Here is a 27,146-nt window from a genome sequence, read left to right as displayed (position 1 = left end):
TGGGAACACACTAGTTAAACAGAGTGAAATGGAATTCTTTGGTTCAGGGATCTTAAGAAACTAATGTGCTTGGGAATTTCCATGAATGGAGTATGGCATGTGGTATTCCCCTGCATATTTTATCTTAGGTCCCTTTTGTAGGAACCATAATGTAAGACTGATGGTTTGTCTTCTTTGTCACTGAATATGTGCCTGATATGTGGGCTTCCCTAATGACTCAGCAGTAAAGAGTTTGCCTGCAATGCAGGAGATGCAGCTTCTATCCCTGGGTTGGGAAGATCCCCTAAGGAAGGAAATGGCAACCCACTCCTGTATTTTTATCTGGGAAATCCCATGAACGGAGGAGCCTCGTATGCTTCAGTCCTTGGGGTCACAAAGATGCAGACATGACTTAGCAACTAAACAACATGAAGCCTGATACTAGGAGACACTCAAATAATATCTATGGAATAAAATAATGAATTTGGCAGTTGCCTGATGACCTCCTAGTTGTCTGCTCACCCTTTATAGCACCATAGGAGGATAAGCGAGGACTCTTCCTCCACCTGATGCTGGGTGCATTGCTGACTGTTCAAGCTGGCACTAGCCCGAGTTCTCCATATTTCTCTTTGACATGGCAAGGGCAGAGGGCAATCTGGAGACACTCCATCTGGCCTGGTCTACTCTCTCCATCCTACCCTCTCCTCCCAACAACCTTCTAGGTTCTTCCCCATCTTCCTTGGGGAGTGTACAAAGGTGGCTGTGCCAGCCAAAAACTTGGGTTAATTGGGTTAATGCCCTCGCGTGTGGAAAGTGAGTCACTTCTCAACACAACATGTGGAGGTCAGAAGCCCACTGCTGAGCTCTGCAGGGCCAGAGAGCTTTCCTTTTACTTGCACTTTACTTGACCTGTGGATAAACAAAGACTTTCTATTTCTAGAAAGCCCATTGTTTTAACTGCTTTGAGTTTCTTTTATAAGCTTAAAAACCCATGGCTTAATGCAAGATGTTTAAAGGTCTGTGGGCCCAGTCTCAACGTTTGTTTTCCTTTTCTGTATTCCCCTTACGTATTTTGTTCTTCTGTGCCACAAACTCTTAGCTATCCAAAATCCAACCTTTTCTTTAACAGTGCCTGGCATTAAAAAACAACTAAAAGGTTGTAATGTGTGTAGAATGTTCAATATTGTAGAAAACTTGATAAATGTAACCTTTTAGGGAAGAAATTGAGAGCATATGATTCTTTTTTCTCATTCAGCTGGCTATGAGCTCTGGGCCTTGGAGCATTTGAAAACATCATCAAAGTAAACAGCATTTCAGCCCCTGTCCTTAAGAAGACTTGGAATTGACAGATAAAATGATATTTACAAAATACCTATTGTGTTCCAGACTATATGTCTGCTTAGGATACATATCTACAGTCATACTTACATCTGCTAACAGCAGTATTGTGAGTTAGTGTTGGTTTCACTGTTTTACAAACAAAGAAACTAAGAGTCAGAGAAGTTAGAGAATGTCTGAAATTCATTTGTTGAAATTAAATTCTCCCAAAGACAGGATGATAATGTTAAGGTTCAGAGAAGTTGGCTAGCTTTGGGGATTCTTTTACATAAATGAAATTCTTCCAGTGATAGATAGGATGGTAATGTATAATGCTGGAAAGATGTGAAACAGAGAATCCCACAGAGTTTCTGAATATGCTGATGAGTTTAAAAATACCTGCCTTTCTGTTGTCTTCTGAAATGCCCTCCTGATCTTTGACCTTCCGTTACTTACTATACTTCTCAGAGGCCTCATTTCTTTGTCATCAAATCGGAATGGTAGCATCCTCTTTTCCCGTATTATAAGTTTGGGGTGATGGAATAAATAGTAAAGTTTAGGGGAAAGTGAAATTCTTCAGTGCCATGCAAATATAAAGGATTCATTTCACAAATAGAGTTCTAAATGAGCACGCCTATGATGTGTTTGGGATACGTGTTATATTCCTCTAATTTTTTAGCAAATGTAGGTTTGGGGAGTGCTTCCACTGAATTGTGGCTCAGTTTTCAGATAGGATGAAAATCGAATAATTTCTAAAATAATCTCTAATTCAGTCAATTTCTAAAAATTTTCAAAATCAAGAGGAAATGTTAGGGGGATGTTAATAAACATTTATGGGACACTCACAAAATATAGTATTAGCTGTAGATAGTGTGAAGGATATTAAAGGATGGAAAGCATGATTTCTGACCTAGAAAGTTGAAAAAATACAAGATAGTGCCTTCTTATTTGTGGTACTCATCCAACATACTCACTTTGCCCGAGGGAAGTCCAGATCAGATTTTAATATAATAAAATCTTCTTTAGAGCATTAGAACTTACTTTCTTTTTGTAATTCTGCACAATTGCTCCAGTTTAAAATATGAGGATGCAGGATCAGGTTTTAAAATTAGAAATGAACACTTGTAAATTCGTTTTTCAATATGTCAAAATTCATGTATTTTTTTTCAAAGGCCAGATCCCCATGAATTAGCTTTTTCAACATATTTTATTTTGTAGAAAGTGGAAATTTTGATTCCCACATATTGGTGTTCAGATTTTAAACACATTTTTAAAAGATTGTCATTTGGGGATGTTTGTAAATCAGTGCCTTACATAAGACACAATCAGTAATTTTGTATCAAATTATGTGCTTTAAGATTCTGCTTTGTTTCTCTCTAGTGGACAACACAGTGGTTGGTATTCCCTATGGAAGCAGACATATCCGTCTTGTCTTAAAAGGACCTGATCACCTGTGTAAGTAAACTCAGTTGTTGACTTTTGGATACTGGGAATTTTAGTCATTATTGTTCTGTTTTTTCCCCCCAGAAAAGATTAAGATTTAGGAATACAAATCTTAATTCTCTATCATAATATGATATTTTGAGTACTTCTATTTCTCTTTCAGTTGCCTAGGAGATAGCAGAAACCTCTCTGGTAATTACCTCTAACCACAGTCATCCTGAAAGATACAAAATTGATGCTTCCAATAGATTGTTCCTGAGTTAAGCACATGTTTATGATTTTGTGAATGTTATTTCTCATTCTCTCTCTTCTTCCTCTTCAGTCAATCTCAGTCTTTTCCTTGCCTCACCTCTTGTTTTTCTTCTTCTTTCCAACCTTCCCTCCCTCTTCTTCATTCTTTTTAATTTCTACTGTCATGCTCCATTACGTCATCAACTCAAAGGAACATAGAAACTCCTCACAATCTTAACACAATGGCATTTAAAGAGAACTATGTGATCTCATTAAGCACACCAGGTAGAAAAGATAATGCAAGACCCTAACATCTTGAAGATAGCTTTTGGAATTCAGGATTGAAGGGTAATCATAACCCCAAAGATCAATTGGTAACAGGGTCCCACCAGAGCCTGGGCAAGAATTGGTCTTTAGTCATGCCAAACCAGCAGTACATAGCCACATCTTTTTTTTTTTTTTTTTTGCCGTGTAGTGTTGTTTAGATGGAGAGTTGTAAATCACAAGCAGAAAATTATAGGCTATAAACCCGGGAGAAAATAGGAGAGGATATGCCAGCATTCTCTGCAAAATTCACTTCCACTGAAAGACTTCTCTTCAGTTGGTCCCTTGAGCATTTCTGATCTCCTCCGCTGTGACTGTTCCTAGCTTCCTGCAGAGCCATCTGTCATCTTCTGCTCTCTCTTCCCTCCTACACACTTGCCTAAGAAGCCAATTTAGGTAGCAAGCATTATCTTTTGGCAATTGGATTATAAATGAAATCATTCCAGAAAGACAAACAAGAGGGAGACAAATTGGAGCCTGTGAAAGTTCAGAGAGCCTACTGAAGTCTTTCTAAAAATAAAAATAATTGCATTTCATGGGAAAGGTGGGATGAGAGGTCATGTGACATAAAGGAATAAGTAAGGTACAGTCCAGCCAAAGTCAAAAGATTCTGGGAAACCACCTTATATGGATTCAAGTCCTTTTTTAACCCTGAACAACTCCCCAAAATATATTGTTCACATGTCCAAGGATGATATATGTTTGTACACTATTACCATTCAAATGATTTGTTTTTCCCCTTGAGAACTGGACAGAATTAACTGCTGGTATAACAACCTCAATCAAAAAAAGTATTTTTCTGTGCAATGAGGGGCTAAAAAAAAAGTCTAGACCAGTCCATCACCAAATGGGGGACTTATTTCTCATTGCCGAAGAAAGGACCCACCCAAAGGAATAGATGTAAGAGGAAAATTCATTTTTATAAATGTAGTGGCATCCCAGACTTCCTAATTATATGATTACTAAGAAGCTGAAGAATTGGCTTTGTTTGGTTTAATTACTGTAGAGATTGGATAGGTGAAGCTTCAGATGATAATCATAAATGATGAAAAGCAAAACAGAATCTGCTTTTTCTGCCAACAGGCATACTATTGATAGCATATGTATAACTAAGGAAGTTTTGGTATTTGGAATATAACTCAGTAAAATAAATGTGTGAATAAATGTTGCCCTGTTTTTCTTGCAACCCTTTTATCCTTCAGTCCCAGAAGGTGGCCCAATTTGAGTCCAGTTGTAAATATTTAGGGGCTCAGATGGTGAAGAATCTGCCTGCAATGCAGGAGACCCAGGTTCAATCCCTGAGTCAAAAAGATCCCCTGGAGAAGGGAATGGCTACTCACTGCAGTATTCTTACCTGGAGAATTCCACAGAAAGAGGAGCCTAGCGGGCTACATACAGTCCATGGAATCGCAAAGAGTTGGACACAACTAAGTGACTAGCACACACTCCAGGACATGAGTAGATAGTCTTTCCAGGCCCAGCCCATCTTTAGTCACAAGTATCTTGGGAAAGATAGCTGGGAGGCCTGGTAATGAAATTGAATCAGATACTCAGGCTTAGATCTTCATGAGTTTTCCAAAACTAAGTTAATTTATGTCCTGGAGATCCCTCCGCAAATTAGCGAAGGCAGCTGGAGGAGGGAAGGCTAGGGAGAAGAGACACAGAGCTATTGCTTTCCTCTGATGATAACCACTATGCTTGTCCCCCTCCATGTTGTCTCATGCGCCTTATATTCTTCCATGAGGTCCTCCCTGCACTGGTGTCTGGGTGGAAGGCCAGACCTACTCCCAGAGAAGGGCTGCTTGATTTCATCTGGGACATGGGCATTAATTGGACACCATTTTCTACCCATTGCTATTTCTTCTAGTGGGAAACCTGAAGTAGACACATCTAGAGTAATTTAGTGTAACTATACTGGGTATCTTAGTGACTCCAGAGACCTCAAAACTGTCCTTAAATCCAAAAGCTCAATCTACAGAACATACAAGAGGGGAGTCATTCTGACTAAATGACTAGGGGACCCACATCCCTACCCTACCAGGGGTTGTTTCTGCTAAACAGCCCTGCCAAAAGCAAGGGTCTTTGTGCAAGTTTTAAAACCATTGTTAGACTTAGTCTATCCATGTTTCTAGTGGAGGTCATGGAATTCCAGTTGAGCTATTTCAAATCCTAAAAGATGATGCTGTGAAAGTGCTGCACTCAATATGACAGCAAATTTGGAAAATTCAGCAGTGGCCACAGGACTGGAAAAGGTCAGTTTTCATTCCAAACCCATAGAAAGGCAATGCCAAAGAATGCTCAAACTACTGTACAATTGCACTCATCTCACATGCTAGCAAAGTAATGCTCAAATTTCTCCAAGCCAGGCTTCAACAGTATGTGAACCATGAACTTCCAGATGTTCAAGGTAGATTTAGAAAAGGCAGAGGAACCAGAGACCAAATTGCCAACATCCACTGGATCATTGAAAAAGCAAGAGATTTCCCAAAAAACATCTATTTCTGCTTTATTGACTATGCCAAAGCCTTTGACTGTGTGCATCACAGCAAACTGAGGAAAATTCTTCAAGAGATCGGAATACCAGACCACCTGACCTGACTCTTGAGAAATCTGTATGCAGGTCAGGAAGCAACGGTTAGAACTGGACATGGAACACAGACTGGTTCCAAATCGGGAAAGCAGTGTGTCAAGGCTGCATATTGTCACCCTGATTATTTAACTTGTATGCAGAGTACATCATGAGAAACACTGAACTGGATGAAGCACAAGCTGGAATCACGATTGCCGGGAGAAATATCAGTAACCTCAGATATGCAGATGACACCACCTTTATGGCAGAAAGCAAAGAAAAACTAAAGAGCCTCTTGATGAAAGTAAAAGAGGAGAGTGAAAAAGTTGGTTTAAAACTCAACTTTCAGAAAACTAAGATCATGGCATCTGGTCCCATCACTTCATGGCAAATAGATGGGGAAACAGTGGAATTGGTGACAGACTTTATTTTTCTGGGCTCCGAAATCACTGCAGATGGTCACTGCAGCCATGAAATTAAAGATGCATACTCCTTGGAAGAAAAGTTATGACCAACCTAGACAGCATATAAAAAGCAGAGACATTATGTTGCCAACAAAGGTCCATTTAGCCAAAGCTATGATTTTTCCAGTAGTCATGTATGGATATGAGAGTTGGACTATAAGGAAAGCTGAGCACTTTTGAACTTTGTGTTTAACTGTCGTGTTGGAGAAGTCTCTTGAGAGTCCCTTGGACAGCAAGGGGCTCCAACCAGTGCATCCTAAAGGAAATCAGTCCTGAATATTCATTGGAAGGACTGATGTTGAAGCTGAAACTTCAATACTTTGGCCACCTGATGTGAAGAACTGACTCATTGGAAAAGATTTTGATGCTGGGAAAGATTGAAGGTGGGAGGAGAAGGGGACGACAGAGGATGAGATGGTTGGATGGCATCACTGACTCAATGGACATGAGTTTGAGTCAACTCCGGGAGTTGGTGATGGACAAGGAGGTCTGGCCTGCTGCAGTCCATTGGAGTCTCAAAGAGTCGGGCACAACTGAGTGACTGAACTGACTGAACTGAACCATGTTTCTTCATGCAGCAGGCAATTATTCTAAAATACTCAATCACATGAGAATTTAACCTCCTTTGAAATATATATCAAAATTACCGTCCTCCCCAGCATGCTCTGATTTCCTAAAACAAAAGATGCTGCCTAGGCTTTGTCACCGGGCAAATTCAGATTGGAATGCTCCAGGGATCCAGAAGTTCTTCTCTCCATCCTAAGGTCTTATGAGATGCCATATAAGTACCCAAGACTGAATTTAAAAAGGATTTTAAAAAGAAAGAGAAGTAAAGAGGATAGTTAGTTTTCTGTCTTTAAGCCACTGTAGTTTTTGTGGTTTTTTTTTTTTCATTTTGAACAATAGCCCACATGCAATAAGTAACCAGAAAGTATCAATAACTGCAAGGTAACACATGAATATCAAATTACCCAGTGAGTGCTTAAGGAACTCAGAGAGGTACCCTGGGTCTCATAGAGAAAAAAGAAAACTACTGGGTAAATTCTAGACTGAGGGATGTAAAGACTGAAATCAATAAGATATATGGGGGATGAGATGGTTTAGTCCAAAGAATATGGTTGTGGTAAATTAGGGTACCCAAATGAAGTCATCCAGGGAATTGAAGATTTTTTGACAGGGAGCCCTGAATTCTTGGTTAATAAGTTTTAAAATAATTTAATTTGCTGCATCAATTCCTATGTGATCCAGCAGTGCCTATCTATTTTGTTTCTATCACATTTCAAATATGTCAGCCATATAAAGAATGATACTTCTCCCTGTTGTAGCTCTAGACCTTGTATGGGATGTGCTTGCGTGTGATCTGTGGTAGGCCTGGGAACATCTTTGTTACCTCTTCCTGTGTTTGATTATGTAGATCTGGAAACCAAAACCCTCCAGGGGGCTAAAGGTGAAAACAGTCTCAGCTCTACAGGCATCTTTCTTGTGGACAATTCTAGTGTGGACTTCCAGAAATTTCCAGACAAAGAGATACTGAGAATGGCTGGACCACTTACAGCAGATTTCATTGTCAAGGTGAGCCCATTTAGATACCTTGTTTTCAAGCCACATCTGAACTAGTATTACTTATAATCCCCTGAAGAAAGAGAGACTTTAGGCTTTGACGTAGATTTGGAAAGCTTGTTATCCAGGAAATGTTTAATTCAAGGGTGTTGAGCCACAGGTGGCACAGTGGTAAAGAATCTGCCTGCCAATGCAAGAGACTCAGGAGATGTGTGTTCGATCCCTGGGTCAGGAAGATCCCCTGGAGTAGGAAATGGCATCCCACTACAGTATTCTTGCCTGGAAAATCACATGTACAGAGGATCCTGGTGGGCTACAGTCCTTGGGGTTGCAAAGATTCAGATGCAAATGAGCAAGCATGAACTACTTCATAAGAACATGGAATAATTTTAAGGTTCTAGGAAGAAAATATATACATACGTAGTACATTTATATATATATATTTGTGTGTGTATAAACTAGTAAAAAGACCTCCCCTCAAAAAGCCAGCATATGATTAGTTCAGGGATATGTACCATGTTTAAAACAAACTAGGATACAGTCATTGACTCATATAAGGTATCCTCAGTCAAAGAGAAAGGGAAATTAATGATCCATAGACTTTATCATGCTTCCAATTACAAGTTTTTTTTTTTTTTTCTCTTGTACTGGCAACAAAGCCAAGTTGTTTCCTTCTATCAGAGCTTCCCTGCTCCTCAAGGTAATATGAAACACATTGCTGGAAGCAACATACACATTCTATAGGGAAAATGTATATACTCAAAGAAATGCTTGGGAATCCCAATAAAATAAAACATATTTTCTTTCCTTCAGTAGGTCAGAAGGACTAGAAGGATTTCAGTTGTAAAGCTGTAAAACTTGTAATGTGTCCAGGACTCCATAAATTTTTCATCATGGGACCTGAAGCCAGAGGACATGTGATTTAAGCCAAGGCTTGATGACCCCATGGCAGCTGGAAGTAGGGATGCATTTAGGAAAATGTGATGGGCAATGGGGTTGCATGAAAGAAGGGTTCCAGAGTTCTGTCCTCTGTCTCCATCTGCGGGGTAACCCTTTCTAATTCAGTCCAGACACCAGTTACATGACCATGAACAAGCACCCACAAACTATCAGAGATAGCTCACAAAAGAAATGACGTTGTGAGTAGTTAAATAATTTCAGTTTAACAAACAAATACAGTAAAAGAATGAGAACTATCTTAAGTTTTTAAGAATAAAGGCTTTAAGAATAAAGCCCTTACACTAATTTACCTCGTGGCCTTGTAAGAGTTAATACACATACTGAAAATATAGAATTGAATTCAAGTAATATTATCCACATTGGAACAGTTCACAGAATTGTCAAATGCATTTCACATGGCCAGCTGCCTTCTGCACATCACCCACAGGGACAATGAGCTCAACGTGTCCAAAATTGGACTTGTCTAGCCCCAGAAACCTACTTTATCTTCTTTATTTCTTGTGGAATACCACACTGTTTACCCAGCCAAGTCAGAAACCTGTGATTCACACCATTTCCCTTCTCCTGTACACCCCTAGTTAGACATTAAACTTTGTCAGCTCTACCTCCCTGCCATCTCTCAAGACTGTTCGTTCTTCTCCATTATTGCCTCCAGTCTCTTAATTTAGGTCTATGTGTTTCTCAGTTGAATTAATGTGATGGGCTCTGAATTAATTTCCCAGCTGCTGAGCCATTGTCTATACTGCCTTCAGAGTGAGTTTTCTAAAAACCAGAGTGTTTTCCCTGTTCACGATCCTGCATTGCCCCTCACTTGCACTCCTTGCTTTGGGACTAAAATGCAAAGCCATAGCCCAGCCTGTGTAACTCTCAGTAATCTGGATTCTGTCTACCTTTCCCACCTCAGCTTTGAGTTTCCCTCTCCTGTTTCAGTCAACTGCATGACTGACTGCACTCTCTACCTTCACGTAATGCTGTGTCCTCTATCTGCAATGTTCTTTTCTTCTTGCATTCTCCTCCCTAACTCATATTTGTACCTCAGGACTTTCCCCTTCCAGAAGCATCTGTGACTCAACCCTAGATTCCAGTTTACATCACATCTCCCCTTTGTGTGTTTCTCAAAGACAGAATTATATCTGTCTTCATAGCTCCATGAAAAGCCCAATAAGCACCAACAAGTGCTGGATGAATAAAGGACTTTCACCACGCGGCAGTTGCTGAAATGGGACGGAGGTGACATCTTCTTTCTGCCTGCAAGGACACTGAGCCTGAGGGAAGCTGAGTTATATTCCTTAGCTCAGGCCAATGACAAGCCAGGACCAAAGATCTTGTCTCCTTACTTCTGTCTCCAACTCTTTTTAGCCTTCTGCGTTGCTTCTAAGAGGGCTTCCCTGATGGCTCAGATGGTGAAGAATCCACCTGCAATGTGGGAGACTCAGGTTTGATCCCCTGGGTCAGAAAGATGCCCTGGAGAAGGGAATGGCTAAGAAGATATTTTTTTCCTCTTATGTATAAGTATATATTAAAGGAAAAAATAACTTTGGGGAACTTCTCAATAACTTCCTAGATCCTAGCAATCTGTAAATATCTTCTTTCAAAAACAGGCCAAGCTATCATTTTAATGATTTTTTTCATTATATCCTGTTTGGTGTTCAGGTTGCAAATGAGAGGAGATGAAAGTTTCATTAGAAAAGATCAGAATCAAATAAATGTAAAATTACTATAAAATAGAGTATAATTTTTAAAATCCTTTTACTCAAACTTGAAAATGAGCAAGATAATATAAGAAGATATAAATAAAAAGAAGAAAGTTACTTTTATTCCCAGTGATTTATAATGAAGCAATCTTTTGTTCCTTAATTTTCCCCAGGGAATAGCTGAAAGTGAAAGATTACCTTTTGCTTATTTATCATGTTTCATGATTTCGGTGCTTAAAAATTATATACACAGTTTATAATGCAGTTTTCACTGTCATTCAAAGTATAATCTCTTTTACATTATACACTTATTTAAGCAACAACTTCCTTTCTGAATAAAATACATTGGGGTCAGGATGGTACTTTGTCAACATCTCCAAGGAAGTTTATTGCCAAAATACCATTTTTGCTTTTTTAAAAGAAAAAGACTTCTTGTGTGAAAGAAAGATTTTTCTCACAGTGAGAATTGCTATATATTATTTTTTGGAATCTCTTTTTCTGGCCACCTTTAGGCTAAGCATCCATCTGTCTTCCTAGGGAAGCCATGTCTTCCAAAAATTTGTAATTCATACGTTGGCTGTACATTTTTGGCAATGCTAGTGTAGAAGGGTAAAAGAGATAGACACTCTAGAATTGTGTATATTGTCCTGCTTACTGGTGGTGTGACGTTGAGTATGTTGTTTTACGTCCAAAGCCTATTACTTATTTGAAAAATGGTAATAAAAATCTCTCCACATGGAGTCTTTGTAAGGAATTGAATGAGGTAGTATGTATAAAAGCAAATTTACCTGGTGACTTCCTTTCCATCTTTTCAAATGCTTTAACTTCTGGTCAAACTTTTTACGATACTCTCTGTATCCCATGGCATACAACCACTTCTCTGAAGATGGTCAGAGGTTGATTGATTTACAAGTGGTATACCCAGGAATAGTTTGGTAGGTGTAGCTATAAGACAAATGGATGTAGGCACACCTGTAATCACATTAATTGTTGAGGATGATTGGCTATTGGCTAGATAATTATCTGGCTTAGCATCCCCTTTTTCCCCTACCAGGCTATCTTTTCAGAAGCTACAGACCCAGTAAAAGATGAGGACCTTCCCAGATAGAAGAGGGGTTTTTTTAGTCATAGTCCATTCTTTTTCAGAACATTGAATTTAGCTCTTCTTGTGAAAGCAGCTAAAGATAAATATTCAGTTTGAACCATTTTTAAAATTTAAGAAAGCCATATTAGCAGAAGAAAAAAGTGATGAGTGAGTACTTAAGCCATCAATGTAGCCAAAATACACTGCAGAATGGGCTTCCCAGATGACACTAGTGATAAAGAACCCACCTGCCAATGCAGGAGACGTAAGAGACGTGGGTTCAATCCCTGGGTCGGGAAGATCCCCTGGAGGAAGGCATGACAACCCACTCCAGTATTCTTGCTCCTCATGGACAGAGGAGCCTGGTGGGCTATGGTCCATATGGTGACAGAGTCGGACACAGCTGAAGCAACTTAGCACACACACACAGGCACTGCAGAATAGTAACCAATCATCATACTCAGAACTAAGAACAAGAACACTGATTCACAATTCATATATTGACAACTAAAGAACAGTTATTTCCTAGAGAGGATAGTTTTCTAAATGAATTACATTTTCATAGTTGGGGAATTTGATTAGGAAGATTGATAGCCTAATTTTTGCCTAAGTACTCTAAAGAATAGAAGGCTGATGGTTTCTATTTGCAAAGTTAGGACATTTAAGCAGAGGTGACACCTTCATATTTCTTTCTGGACAGACTTAATCATGAAAGTGAAAGTCACTCAGTCGTGTCTGACTCTTTGCAACCCCATGGACTATGTAGTCCATGGAATTCTCCAGGCCAGAATACTGGCGTGGGTAGCCATTCCCTTCTCCAGGGGATCTTTCCAACCCAGGGATTGAACCCAGGTCTCCCACATTGCAGGCAGATTCTTTACCAGCTGAGCCACAAGGGAAGCCCAAGAATACTGGATTGGTAGCCTATCCCTTCTCCAGCAGATCTTCCTGATCCAAGAATCAAACCGGGATCTCCTGCATTGCAGGCAGATTCCTTACCAACTGAGCTATCAGGGAAGCATAACCCCATACATAATAAAGCATCCCCCAAATTGTTTTTATTAAAGGCGAAACAATAGGTGGGGCTCCTAAGCAGAAATCACAAACACAAAGTTATGAGAGTTCACTTCATGAAGTAAGGTTACAGAACTTTCATGTGTATTCTTCTTTAAGGAGATACTCATGCATGGGACAGCTTGACTTCGAAATATGGTATCCCCCCTTTCCTAGTTCATGATGCCATTTGAGAGAAAAAACACTGAATAGGAATTTTGAAATAGTGATGACTATAATTAAGTACCAAAATAAAATGAACAGATAGTAAAAGCTACAGATACTTGCTACAAGCTAATGTGATAAAGATAGACTTTGTGAAATTTGGGCAGCCTGTGAATCTCGGGTAGGATTGAAATCATCATTTCCTTTCTCTCGTGGAGGCTGAACTTTAGCAAATGTTTAAATACAGATTGATTTCACCCTACCACCCAGCCTGTCTCTAGATGGCCACTCCATGCCTGTCCACCTATGTTCATACAAAAGGAAAATCATTTTTGTAAGCCAAACATTCTAGAGAGGAAAAGACTAAATTAACTATGGGGGAAAAGAAGAAGCATGTAATAAATAGTGGTTCATTTTCCTACCCAACCTTTACAGGTAGTGATTCCTCCAGTAAATATGCTCCTTTATAAAAGGCAGTCAATTCCAGGAGTTTAGAACTGAGCTAATTACTGTACACTGCATTTCTTGTTGAGTTCCCCACTTTGTTTTACCAGTGGTACAGCTAGATTGAAGACAGAGTCAGAGAACCAAATCCTCACCTTTCTCTGGCACTGAGAGTGGCAGTCCCCTGTCCAATTCTACCTCCTTTGGCTCTACTCTGCTCAGTTCTTCTCTGCCCTACTTCTCCATAAGAGTACTGAGACCAGCCTTCCATTAGACCTTAGTTTGCCTGCCTCAGCATCTTAGTCCTGATACCTTGCTTCCACCTCTTTGTTCCTTAGCCAACAATACAGTTATTATTTCCAAAGAAGCATCTCTGATCCACTACCCTACTCAAGTACTTTGGGCAGTAAATCCATAACCAACATCTCTCATGCAGCCCTGAGCCAAAGGCTTGTGGGCTGAACTGTTATCTGTATCTCCCAGTACTGAGGTCTGGCGTTCTAGGAGGACTACAAAACACTATAGGAAGTGTAAAAATAAAGTTGGGTGCTAGCATTTTTTTTTTTCATTATTTTTACTGAATAACCTCAAATCTTAGCATTTCCAACTGTTAAAATAATGGAAAAATTGAGTCTATGTTTTATTCCAATAATAACTAGCATTTTTATAAGCCCTTTCTGTTACTATCCTGTTTAAAGTGATAGCATTCATAGGAGGGCAAAAAGTACTATTGGGCAAGGGCTATGTTGTAACAGTCTGCTTCTTTTTATGAATTATAATCAACATAATCAATTTTACCAACATTTTATCAACAAGAATTGATTGGCAAGATGTATGTAAAAAGGTGACCTTTATTAAATGCCTTTGTGCTGTGCTTAGTCGCTCAGTCGTGTCCAACTCTTTGTGACCCCATGGACTGTAGCCCTCCAGTCTCCTCTGTCCATGGGGATTCTCCAGGCAAGAATACTGGAGTGGGTTGCAATGCCCTCCTCCAGGGGATCTTCCCAACCCAGGGATCTAACCCACATCTCCCACATTGCAGGCAGATCCTTTACCGTCTGAGCCACCAGGGAAGCCCAAATGTCTCAGTCTACTGTATTTTAATTTGGGGATGTTCTGGCAGTTTGTGCTAAGTCGCCTCAGTCGTGTCCAGCTCTTTGCAACGCCATGTACTGTAGACTTCCAGGCTCCTCTGTCCATAGGATTCTCCAGGCAAGAATACTGGAGTGGGTTACCATGCCTGCCTCTAGAGGATCTTCCTGATCCAAGGATCAAAACTACATCTCTTATCTTTCCTTCATTGACAGATAGGTTCTTTACCACTCGTGCCACCAGACTCTCAAGAAGCTGTAATGCTTCCAAGAATTTGTCACAAATAATAGTTTGCAATTCCGAAAATGCTTGAAAGGACCATAATCAGTATCATTCATTGGTTGGTTCATTCATACATTCATTCAGCAATTATTTGAATACCTGCTGTGTGCCAAGCACTGTGGATGATCCTGAAGAAAGAGGAGTTTGCAAGATGAATGATACTTGCTTTGCAGAATATGGAAGAGAAAGGCAATAGAATGACAACTATATCAATATTAAGTATTTGTAGCCACCTAAGTGACTATTTTGGGGGGCTCCAAAATCACTGCAGATAGTGATTACAGCCATGAAATTAAAAGATGCTTACTCCTTGGAAGGAAAGTTATGACCAAACTAGACAGCATATTAAAAATCAGAGACATTACTTTGTCAACAAAGGTCCATCTAGTCAAGGCTATGGTTTTTCCAGTAGTCATGTATGGATGTGAGAGTTGGACTATGAAGAAAGCTGAGCACAGAAGAATTGATGCTTTTGAACTGTGGTACTGGAGAAGACTCTTGAGAGTCCCTTGGACTGCAAGGAGATCCAACCAGTCCATCCTAAAGGAGATCAGTCCTGGGTGTTCATTGGAAGAACTGATGTTGAAGCTGGAACTCCAATACTTCAGCCACCTGATGCGAAGGCTGACTCATTGGAAAAGACCCTGATGCTGGGAAAGATTGAGGGCAGGAGGAGAAGGGGACAACAGAGGATGAGATGGTTGGATGGCATCACCGACTCAATGGACATGAGTTTGGGTGAGCTCTGGAAGTTGGTGATGGACAGGGGGGCCTGGTATGCTGCGGTTCATGGGGTCACAAAGAGTCAGACACAACTGAGTGAATGAACTGACTGACTGAAGTGCCACAAGAAAGATCTTATTATCGTGGCATATTCTTGAAAGCCCACAAAAGCATTTAAAAATATTTTTACAGTTTCTTGAGGGTTTGCTATCACTGTCCACCGCCAGAACAGCCCAAAATTAAATTATAGGAGACCAAGACATTTAATAAACAGATTCACCTCTTTTCCATTTGATTCCCTTCCTAGACATACTGATTTATTTCCACCATTTCCAAACCCTCCTAAGTCATGACACCCCTGGCTGCCCTGAGAAGAGGTGATCAAGTTTAGCCCTGCTGTGGCTTCCGGCTCGTGGTTCTGCACACAGCTCCCTTCTGTCCACCTCTCCTTATGCCAGAGCAACAACTCACCTGCAAGCAATGCGGGTGAGAGACCCGTGACTGACTGCCAGCTCCCCTGCTGGCCTTCTGGGGCAAAAGTTTCTACTACATCCAGAAGAGAAAGGAACCCAGTTGAGGAACATCCCAAGGTTCACAAATTACCTGTTTCCCAGTGAGAAGGGAAAGTATGGCATTTCATAGTATGAAGAGCCTATGTGTGCTCGATGTCTTCCATAGGTTTGTAATATCTCCTTGATTTTTACATGGACTTAAAGCTCAGCAGTTCTCCATATACACGTTTGTACTGCCCTGCAGCTCCATCATGACACCATGATCAATTCCTATGAAAAGTGACCAGTTTTTGTCTTCTCCTCGACTTCCAGTATGAGAAGTCATTAAATTGAGTTAGAAACACTAAATCATTGTCATTATAGGAGAAAAAGCTTGGTTCAGAACATTCTTCTTCCTTATTTACTTGAAGAGGTCAAAATTACATAAATTACAAAATTACATTAACCACCAGATGGTTTAGTTCCCTTAAACAAAATTCTAATGTATCAAAATGACTCTCTCAATGTATACTTGAGAACCAAAATCTAATGTTGAGGATTTAGGGTTTATAAAGCTCTAGACCTAATGATAAAGAGTCCCAGTAGCCCAGAATTATTAAACCCAAGAAAAAGGGAACATTGTGGTTTATCTCTGTAAGCAACGATTAGGTCATAAAAATCAGACTTTCAGTCAGTCTCTTCTTTTTATTTAAAATATTTTTTTCTACTCTAAAGTGTAAATGTAAAATTAAGAAGATATTGAGAAGCATTACAAGGATACCACTAAAGATGAAGGTCCATATCTTCACAATGCTAATAGGATTGCTTGATACCATGAAGAGAATGGCAGCTTTAGAGCCAACCAAACCTGCATTCATATCCCTGCTCTTCTGTTTCCTTGCTGTGTAGCCCTCAACTACTCACTTCACCTCTAGGAGCCTTGTTTGTTTCATTGTAATATAAATGTGGAAGGGAAGACAGAATAGTTTTAAAATTCTATTTAAGGTAAATAAAATGTTCCTTCTTGGCCTTTAGGCTTAGATCAAGTGTGTGGGGTGGGGGTGGGGGCACTTCCTTGCTGGCTCAGTGGTAAAGAATCTTCTGCCCTTACAGAAGACTCATGTTTGATCCCTGCCAATTCAAGAGATGCCGATTTGACCCTTGAGTAAGGAAGATCCCCTGGAGTAGGAGGAAATGCCAATCCACTCCGATATTCTCGCCTGGAAAGTTTCACGGACAGAGGAGTCCATGGGGTCACAGAATCAGACCCAAATGAACGATTGAGCATGCACACACAAGATGTTTCCTGCACTGGTTGTTGTGGTAGTTGTAGCTGTTATTATTAAAAAACCAAATGGCAGCTATTGAGAGGAGAGAAGCAGGAATGCTTTCAGGGTGAAAGGAACCAAGCAAGATTATGAGGTCAGAGATTTGGATGCACCATGATGGATTTCATCTATTTGAAATAAGACCTCCATGTTCTTTCCAATGTCTTTTCATATCTAGGCAGAGAGTCTCCACATTTATGGCCATTGTCCATCATTTTCTTTGAACTCACTGAGAACAATATTCTTTCTAAGCTGCTGGTATTTTTCTCCCCTTCACCGTGGTATTTACTAACCCTCTCTCTCAACACTAAAACTCCTTGTCATTCATGAGGTGGACAATGAGGTGCTTTTATTGGTAATTCCCAGGGAGCTAAAAAAGGACCTGATCCACTTTTTTTTTTTGCTTCTTTAAACAGACCAAAAGATAAGCCTGGACACTGTAGATGTCTGAGAACAAGTTTTCTCCAAATATTTGGGTGTTATATTTCTCCTCATTTTCATCCCCTCCCCGCAACACACCCAGGGTTCCCAGGTGGCTCTGTGGTAAAGAATCGGAAGACGTCGGAAATGTTGGTTTGATCCCTGGGTCAAGAAGTTCCCCTGGAGGAGGAAATGGCAACCCACTCCAGTATTCTTGCCTGGAAAATCACATGGACAAAAGAGCCTGACAGGCTACAATCCATGGGGCCACAAAGAGTCGGACACGACTGAGCAACTGGAACACACAGACACACACACTCCTAGACTTAGTTTAATTTCTAGCATCCTTAAAAGGACCTTAGCAAAATAATCTCTCTCCACATCTAACCAAACTTTCTGGCCTTTTCATTTTTTTATGGAGCTTGTGTTCAAATGAAGTCCTCTTCTAATACCTTTCCAGCATGATAATCACACATCCCAAGAGAGCTATCAGTTTTTGTGACCTGGAAGAAAAAATGCTTTCCAAAGACTGTGATTAATACTCCCTCCCTAAACAAGCAATTAGATATCGTGTATCTGACACTTAAGACTGAAAAATACTAATCTGTAGGCCATGCTCCCCTTCTGTGAAAGACATGGTATTGCTTCAGCTGTTTTTGCTTTAAAGTAGGGAATCGTATCACTGTTTATTCTAATTAGGAAAGACTGGGATGCTCCATGGGTCAGAATCCTAGCATAATGTGAGATATTCTATAGCTTTCCTCTCATCTTTGCCCTTTGCAATGCTTCCAGATTTTCTGAGGAACATCTCATATTCTCATCCCAGTTCCCAAAGCTGATATAGGGGTTAGCACCTGTTCCTTGTTTCTTTGTACCCGAGGTGTTTAATCGTTTCTAAACTCAGTAGGAAAAAAAAAATAAAATAAGGCTATCTTAAAAAAAAAAAAAAAGCTGAAGCCCAAATCCATCAATTTCTCCTAGGTAAAGGGCACTTAGAACAATGCTAAGCTTGAAAACATTAGCGAAGACTTACGGGACGTGAATCTATGGACTCTTGCTTCTCTAACTGTTGCAATGGAGTTGGAGTAATAGGTGGTCCTCCAGGCTGTCCATGGAACTTCCTTTAGTATAAGAAATAGCCCAAGCCTTGCCTTTGCCAACTGTTCAAATGTTGCATGTCATTTGTCTTTGTAAAAGCAATGCGTTGTTCCTGTTGGATGCTTTTCCTTCTCTTTCAGTTTGATTTTGTTTCCTCAACCTTGTACTTTTAAACTATTAAAGAATTATTAATAGTTTGAAAGAATTGCCTCACATTCCCCTCTTTTAAAAAAACAAAAGAGCTGTAATTCCCATAAACATATGTTTTATTTGAAGTAAATGCTTTTATAATGTAAGTTGGTGCTTTTCAAAATTTGACTTCTGGACTCTCTACATTTGAATTGCCTGCATTTCTGGGCTTTAACTCAGGAATTTGCATTTCGGTGAGCTTCCCATTGGTAATTTTGCACATTAAGATCTATCAGTCACTCAATTGCCAGGAAACTCCCAGTATGTCTTAGAGTGAGAGGAACTCCTTAATTCTTTAGCTCTTTATCTCTCTTGACCAGTGACAGCACCTTTAGTTTTTTTGAAGCAGATTGCATTTATAATTTTCTTAGAACAAACTATCTATTTCTGAAGCTACATTGAAAAATTCATATAATTTTACCTGTTGTACCAGAGAGGGTGAAAATAAAAGAAGGTGAGGGAGTCAGTGGCTTGGGATACAGTCTTGCTAGAATCACACGTTGAGACCTTGTCCTGTGGCTGCAGAACTGAAGTAATGATGGTGATGGTTTCTGCAAGGACCATTTGCTGGTTAGATGGTGAGATGGGTGATGCTGCTATTGCCCCTTCTCTCCCAGTGCGGTCCTTGACACAACCTGAGACCATCATCACTACCACACATCCTTGTCCAAGCTACAAGGAGCCCAGAGGGCACCCCTCCATCACATTAGTTCCTCTGTTTTGCCATTGTCTCCTGCAGATCCGCAGCTCGGGGCCCGAGAACAGTACAGTCCAGTTCATCTTCTATCAGCCTATCATCCACCGATGGAGGGAGACGGACTTCTTTCCTTGCTCAGCCACCTGTGGAGGAGGTAATGCTGTTCACTTAGTCTAAAAGCTCTTGGCATCCCTGAGGGAAGATGGCTGCTTTAAGAATAAAGTTGCTTTAGCATATGCAAGTACTGTGTGGACCAGATTCTTTCTTCTCAATGGGGCCAAATCCTGAAGCCTTCCCGTGAGGTGAGGTAGATACCTCAGTCTAGATGCCCCATGCACATTTTCTGGCTGTAGAGTCCCATCAGAGGAAATAGTCTTTCCTTCTTTCCTTGATTCATTAAAGTTCAGAACAAGCAATGTCATAGCCTGGCAACAACTTAGTCTGGAGGCAATTTTGTTCATCTGAGAACAAACTATTCCTCTGGCTGAATGAACTTATCTATTCAGGAAACAGGTGAAGACTGTCTGTCATCTTCTGCATAACACGATGTATCCAAGAAGATTCAGAGATTAATTTAAAGAAGATAGTTTATTACTAGAAAAAAAAAATCACTGCACTGTAGACTTAGGCTCAGTTATATTTCAGCTCTACCCCATCATCCGTGCAATAAAAGGAATGCCACTTGCCTTATTTATACTTTAAAACACATCTCTCCTGAAAAGTCACCAGATGAATTCCCATCTCACTCCATCATGTCTGTAACATGAACAGTATTTTGTGTTACTGGAAAAGGTCCCCTCCCCACCTCTTTTCTTTAATGATTACTTAAATGGCTGCATAATAATTTATTTTGATTATTTTATAATAATTTATTAACTATATACTTACAGAAGATCATTCATTTCATTTAAACTTTTCTTTTATAATGTAATGAATAGCTTAATACCTAAGTATTTTTCTCCTCTCAAATTATTTCCTTGGACTAAACTCATAAGAGTTTCAGAATTTTTGTGGCTATTGGCATATGTTACCAGAATTCTTTCCAGAAGGGTAATCAGCAGTCTATGAATATTTTAGTTTCCTTGCCAAGTGAGCCAGTATTTGTGGAGTACCTTTTTGAAAATTTTGGTAATTTAATGGTTATAAAATTGTATGTCTATTCCTTTAAAAATGAGCACATAAATTCTAGCTCCATCTTCATGAAAACCTGTTAATTGGCACTGTTTAAGTAACTAATCCACACATGTATAACTGTATTATTTTGACAAGAAAAAAGGATAGAACCTCAAAATGGAGACAAATGACTATCCCTTAATTCTCATAAAACTATAAGAACATATAAGTCATCTTCAGCTATGTTATCTATGTCTACATAATGTGAACAAACAGTTGAAAGTGAGGTTTTATAGAGCAGTGTTAGATTTTACCTTAAAAATAAGTGCTTTCCCTTGGTTGTTACATTATTATTAGTTCAACGTTTTAAACATTTCAATAAAATAATGTTTCCAGTCACTCTGTCTATGCTACATAGAAAATTAGTTTGTTTAAGAAGAAAGTACCAATTACTTTGATGTTTATGGGAATATGTTGTTTTGATACAGCTGTTAATGACTAACACAGGAAGCAATTTCAAAAAAAGAAATCTAAGAAATTATTTTTCTTTTTTTTTTTTTAATAAAAGCCATGTTTTGAGAGAATAGCAGTTCAATAATAGGCCTGTTGTGACAGTTTCACATGGGGCTGTTTTTGGAGTGCAATTACAGTAACCTTGATAATCATCTGGTCCCATCACTTCATGGGAAATAGATGGGGAGACAGTGGAAACAGTGTCAGACTTTATTTCTGGGGGCTCCAAAATCACTGCAGATGGTGACTGCAGGCATGAAATTAAAAGACATTTACTCCTTGGAAGGAAAGTTATGACCAACCTAGACAGCATATTAAAAAGCAGAGACATTACTTTACCAACAAAGGTCTGTCTGGTCCAGGCTATCGTTTTTCCAGTGATCATGTATGAATGTGATAGTTGGACTGTGAAGAAGGCTGAGCACCAAAGAATTGATGCCTTTGAACTGTGGTGTTGGAGAAGACTCTTGAGAGTCCCTTGGACTGCAAGGAGATCCAATCAGTCCATCCTAAAGGAGATCAGTCCTGGGTGTTCATTGGAAGGACTGATGCTAAAGCTGAAGCTGAAACTCCAGTACTTTGGCCACCTCATGTGAAGAGTTGACTCATTGGAAAAGACCCTGATGCTGGGAGGGATTGGGGGCAGGAGGAGAAGGGGATGACAGAGGATGAGATGGCTGGATGGAATCACCGACTCGATGGGCATGAGTTTGAGTAAGCTCCAGGAGTTTGTGATGAACAGGGAGGCCTGGCGTGCTGCGATTCATGGGGTCGCAGAGTCAGACACGACTGAGTGACTGAACTGAACTGAACCGATAATGGCTTACTATATGATAAGGCAATTAATGTTAGACTCATATATAAGTCAAACACTTTGGGCTTTATTTTCCTCACATCTAAGTGAAAAAGTAGAACCAGCAGCAGTTCACAAATGTGTTGAGCTCTCAAATCCTTTCTTCAAAGGAAAATCATATTAGGAAGCCAGATAAAGGAGCATTGCTCAGAGATCTGGAGGATGTAGAAACCAGCCTCTGGTTGCTCATATAGTAAAGAATCTGCCTGCAGTGCAGGAGACCCAGGTTCAATCCCTGGGTCATAAAGATCCCCTGGAGGAGGTAATGGTAACCCGCTCAAGTATTCTTGTCTGGAGAATTCCATGGACAGAGGAGCCTGGTTGACTAGAGAGTCAGACACAACTGAGCAACTAACACTTTCCTCACACTTCATGGACCATAGTTTGAAAATCTCTGAGGAAATGATCTCTGAATTCCTTTATATGTTTCTAGTTCCAGATTCAACTAGTTGAATATTTTGCTAGGTCTTAAGAATTGCTACATCAAATACCTTGTGAAATTTTAGAAAACACAATTACCTGACCATTTTGGTCTTTCATTTCATTTTTGTTCTAAGTTTTCATTTCACACACTCTAGAAGAGCTTCCCAGCTGCATTTTTAAGCTGACAAATTATGGTTTTTAAAAATCATAATCTCACATTCAGAGTTTACTTACTGTTTGTGCCCACATTTTACTACATGATAAAATTCTATCCTTAAGTAGAAATGGTTTTCTGGAAACCTTATAAAATAATTAGCTTGTCATCAGATTATCTGCTTGAAGTATAATGTAATTGAAAAACAGAAGTATATTTACTTCTATAAAATATCGTTTTGCTTTTTTATTTTCTTATGAGACAAAAAATTAAGTGGAACATGTGTTTTTAGCCATTACTTTCCATACTTTTCATCCTTAGAGTAAAGTTGTTAAAAGCTCTTTATTTAGGTCTTTAATGAACAATTAATTTTTGTGGGTGGTCTGAGAACACAGCCTCAAGTCAGGAAATCTGGTTTATAAGTCTCCCTCTGATTTCCTGAAATCTTTTGCAAGACTTTAAACCACTCTAAGTCTGACTTTCTAACACATATTTAACAACAACAGTATTCAACCGCTGTCCAGGGGGAATACATTTTGGAGTTGATGAGGGTTAGACTGATACAAAAGCCCTAACTTTAAAAAATACTCTATCTTCATTTACTTTTCACCCCAAGAATCTAAGTCTTCATCACCATACCACCAGAAATTCATAGGACAAAAAAGAGGCAGGTAGGAAAACTAATACATATTATGAGTAGAATTCAGTATTATTCAGCAGCATGATTTCTTTTTTTTTTTAAACAGAGGATTTCTCTAAACAGTGGAAATTTGCACATGTAAATCAAGAAATATTGGCTACACAGTTAGAAATGGCAAAGGATTTTGAAATAAAAATTGAACAGTAGGAAATTTTTGTTTTTGTTTTGGTAGTTTAGGAAAACTTGAGATTTCATGATGACTACTGTTTAGGTCTTAGTTGTCAATTTATATCCATTCAATCCATTCAGGTTGAATTTAGGCAGTGGAAAATACGTGTTTCCAGGTAGGTAGCTGATTCTGTATTATGGGTCGCCACTGACCAAGAGGAACAGTGTTGGGATTTTTTTTTTTTTTTTTTTAATTTAGGAGTTTATTCACCCTGATGCCCCAAGTACAAGGGAGGCAGTTTTGCACCCTCACATGAGATGGTTTGTAAATAAATATCTTTTGGATACAGAATTCTGTGTTAGACTTTTAGATTATATAAAACAAATTAATAAAAATAGTTCTTATGGTAGTCTTATAGCTTTACCCTTATGTAGTTCAAACCCTATGGTATCATTTAATTATTAAAAGTTGAGTGGAAAAACATAGCATTTGAGGCCTGTAAAAATTAAAGAGCCTTCCATTTATCTCTCATTGGCCCTGGAAATGACTTGGAGCACTGGGAAAGAATTTTCATTAATATGAGATGAACAAAATAGCCTAAGGAAATACATTGCATTGATGTATACACTGAAACTTGCCCAAATGGCTTGATACCACAGGTTACCAGCTGACATCGGCTGAGTGTTACGATCTTCGGAGCAACCGTGTGGTTGCTGACCAGTACTGTCACTATTACCCCGAGAACATCAAACCCAAGCCTAAGCTTCAGGAGTGCAACTTGGATCCTTGTCCAGCCAGGTCAGTCACATTTACCAGTTTGTTTACTATAAACATAAATCAAGTTCAAATAAGCTTCTTGAGTTAAAAAGTGTTTAGTTAAAAATAAGTAAGTGCTGCGGCCCAGCGTCCACTCTTAGTCATGGGTTGTTAGGACCCACGCCTCTTACTCTTGCTGCCGTAGAATGCCATCTCAGGGTCCATGGGTTTTCCATTGGTAGAGCTGCAGGTAAAGCACTCTGCAGAGACATTTTCTCTTCTGATTTCATTTCATTCTGGTTACTTGTTTCTACTCTTAACAAATGTGATAGTACAGTGTTCTCTGGATTCTTTGAGATGATCAGAGCAGACCATATTTCAGGGTCACAGTTGACCCATTTTAGCCTGTGGTGGGCCACACCAATGAACTAGAATAAAAATCAACCTTAGAACAGTTCTTCCACATTTAAATAAACTCAGCCTTTGTTAAATAGAAAGCAGGGCTTATTTCTAATAGATTTTTTTAAAGATCTTTTTAATTAGAAGTCCTAAAGAAACACTTGACACTTTCCACATATGTTTACTTTGGGGAAACCATAGTTGGCCCTCAGTTATTTGCAGGATCAAGATTCAGACTGATGGATGAAATATTCTAGATGATAAGTAGTCATAGAAGTATGAGTCAGGAATATTTTCATGGTGAACATTTGTCTTTTTAATTTCAACACTTCCTGGTAATTCTCTTTGTTAATATGGCTTACTCATCCTCAACAAGTGGGAAAGGATGTATGAAAACTCTTCTCCTACAAAACTCATCATGTAGACCGAAAGAGAATCTTTTCTAAGAGCCTTGGATTTCTGAGGAACACCTCAGTTTGTTTGTTCTTTTAAATCATAGCTTACTAATTATATATTCATAAAACTTTGAATAGGTGAACTACTACATGAGCCAAGTGGATGAAAATTACTCTATCTTAGAATTGTAGGCAATTTGAGTTTTTTTTTTCCTGCTGTTAATTTTCTAAAGTATATTTTCTTGTATTATTTCTGCCTCACATTCAGAAATTCTAAATTCTACATGTGATATGAAATTTCTAATGTTAATTTACTCATAGAAATCATATTATCCAGCTGGTAAAAGGGAGAAGGCAATGGCAACCCACTCCGGTACTCTTGCCTGGAAAATCCCATGGACAGTGGGCTGCAGTCCATGGGGTCCCTATGACTCAGACACGACTGAGCGACTTCACTTTCACTTTTCACTTTCATGCATTGGGGAAGGAAATGGCAACCCACTCCAGTGTTCTTGCCTGGAATCCCAGGGACAGGGGAGCCTGGCGGGCTGCTGTCTTTGGGGTCGCACAGAGTCGGACTCGACTTATGCAACTTAGCAGCAGCAGCAGCAGCTGGTAAAAGTGAACTCAAAATAATAGGTTTTCATTAAAGAAATAGAAGAATAGATATTTTATAAATATATAATTTAGGTGAAGTTTAATTTTGCTTCATATTCCACCAGAAAATTACATTTTAAAGATTGGATATGGTATAAAAACTAAATGAGGTGTGAAAATTTTGTTTGGACCTCTTTATTTTGGAAATATTAAGGATATGAGGTATTTTAGCCAAGATAATTCTAACTCATGCAATTCAACCCTAGTTTAAAGTTTTCTACTTATTATATGCATCTTTATCCATATCTATACCAGGAGGACCAGTGAGTGAAAAGCATAATTATCTCAATTCAAACAGGTTGACTTAGCCAAAGAGAGATTTTGAAGCTCTTATACATAGTTCCAAGAAAATTTATGTATGTATTTCTAGGAGAAATGAAGGATTCACTTCCCATAATTGCATGTAAAGCTTTTCCCCTCTACTAAAAAAAAACTTCAGTGAAGAGATGGTCATGAAAAACAGCTGTGAAATAAAAGCATTTTTTAACAATTTTAAGAACCCTGTTTATAGTCAGAAAAAAATTTTCTGGTTTCTGATTTTTACCCATCTTTTCTGTTGGAGTAATATTTTTGGCCTATTTCTTATTATTCAAGAGCAAAAGGCTATTCTACATTGAAGGAATTTTGTAAAATTGATGGTTTTTCTATGTCTGTGTTATTTTAAAACATCTAATACAGCACATGTATAAATGTTAGGACAGGTGGCTATTAAAAAAGAGAGAAAAAGAAGTGGGAAAAGGAGAAAGGAAAAATAAGAAGTGAATGTCAGGATGCTGCTTTTGTATTACAGAGGTAATTAAAGAAAGCTGTAAAAATTAAGACTGAGCAGAAAGAGAAGTTTAAGAGAAAACTGCTTTAGGAAATGTAGATACTCTGGTCTGAGGATAAGATAGTGCACAATTGCCATGAAATTCGCTGAACTCATTTAAACACCTGGGATCAAAGCAACCTTTCTGAATTTCGAGAAAAAATAAGAAGTGATAGTCTGAGGAAAGGAGTTAAAGAAAGTCAATAAGTCTGCCTTCCCATCAGACATAGCAGAATCAAACACTCAAAGAACTGTTTTCTAACTATAGATTTAACTGTCTAATAGTGACATTAAGGGCTTTCTTGGTGTCTCAGATGGTAAAGAATCTGCCTGCAATGTGGGAGACCCAGGTTCAATCCCTAGTTTGGGAAGATCCCCTGATGAAGGGAATGGCTACCTACTCCAGGTATTCTTGCCTGGAGAATCCCATGGATTCTCCCATGGACAGAGCAACCTGGCAGGTTATAGTCCCTGGGGTCGCAAAGAGTCAGACAGGACTGAGCCACTAACACTTTCGCTTTTCTAGTGACATTAAGCCAACACCTTTATTGGTGACAATAAACTAAAATCTTTGTGTCCAAACTTAGAAGCCCCTAAAAGGGAAAACACAAGATGTATTTAGAACAGATATAAAGTCACATATTTTGGAATCAAAAGAA

At 39.1% G+C, this 27,146-nt stretch overlaps 1 protein-coding gene across 3 annotated transcripts in view; it reads left to right on the top strand.

Moving 5' to 3' along the window:
* ADAMTSL1 (ADAMTS like 1) overlaps positions 1 to 27,146 on the top strand; it is a 479,825-nt gene that overhangs the window by 190,944 nt on the left and 261,735 nt on the right. For all 3 annotated transcript variants that reach the window (XM_065908168.1, XM_065908169.1, XM_065908167.1), the window contains 4 exons: positions 2,677 to 2,751; positions 7,742 to 7,899; positions 19,650 to 19,761; positions 24,132 to 24,270. In XM_065908168.1, the coding sequence (XP_065764240.1) occupies positions 2,677 to 2,751; positions 7,742 to 7,899; positions 19,650 to 19,761; positions 24,132 to 24,270 (484 nt within the window). The remainder of the gene's footprint in view (positions 1 to 2,676; positions 2,752 to 7,741; positions 7,900 to 19,649; positions 19,762 to 24,131; positions 24,271 to 27,146) is intronic.

The sequence above is a fragment of the Muntiacus reevesi genome, chromosome 17, assembly GCF_963930625.1.
Source record: "Muntiacus reevesi chromosome 17, mMunRee1.1, whole genome shotgun sequence".
Lineage (NCBI taxonomy): Eukaryota > Metazoa > Chordata > Mammalia > Artiodactyla > Cervidae > Muntiacus > Muntiacus reevesi.
This window is presented reverse-complemented; position numbering and strand designations above follow the sequence as displayed.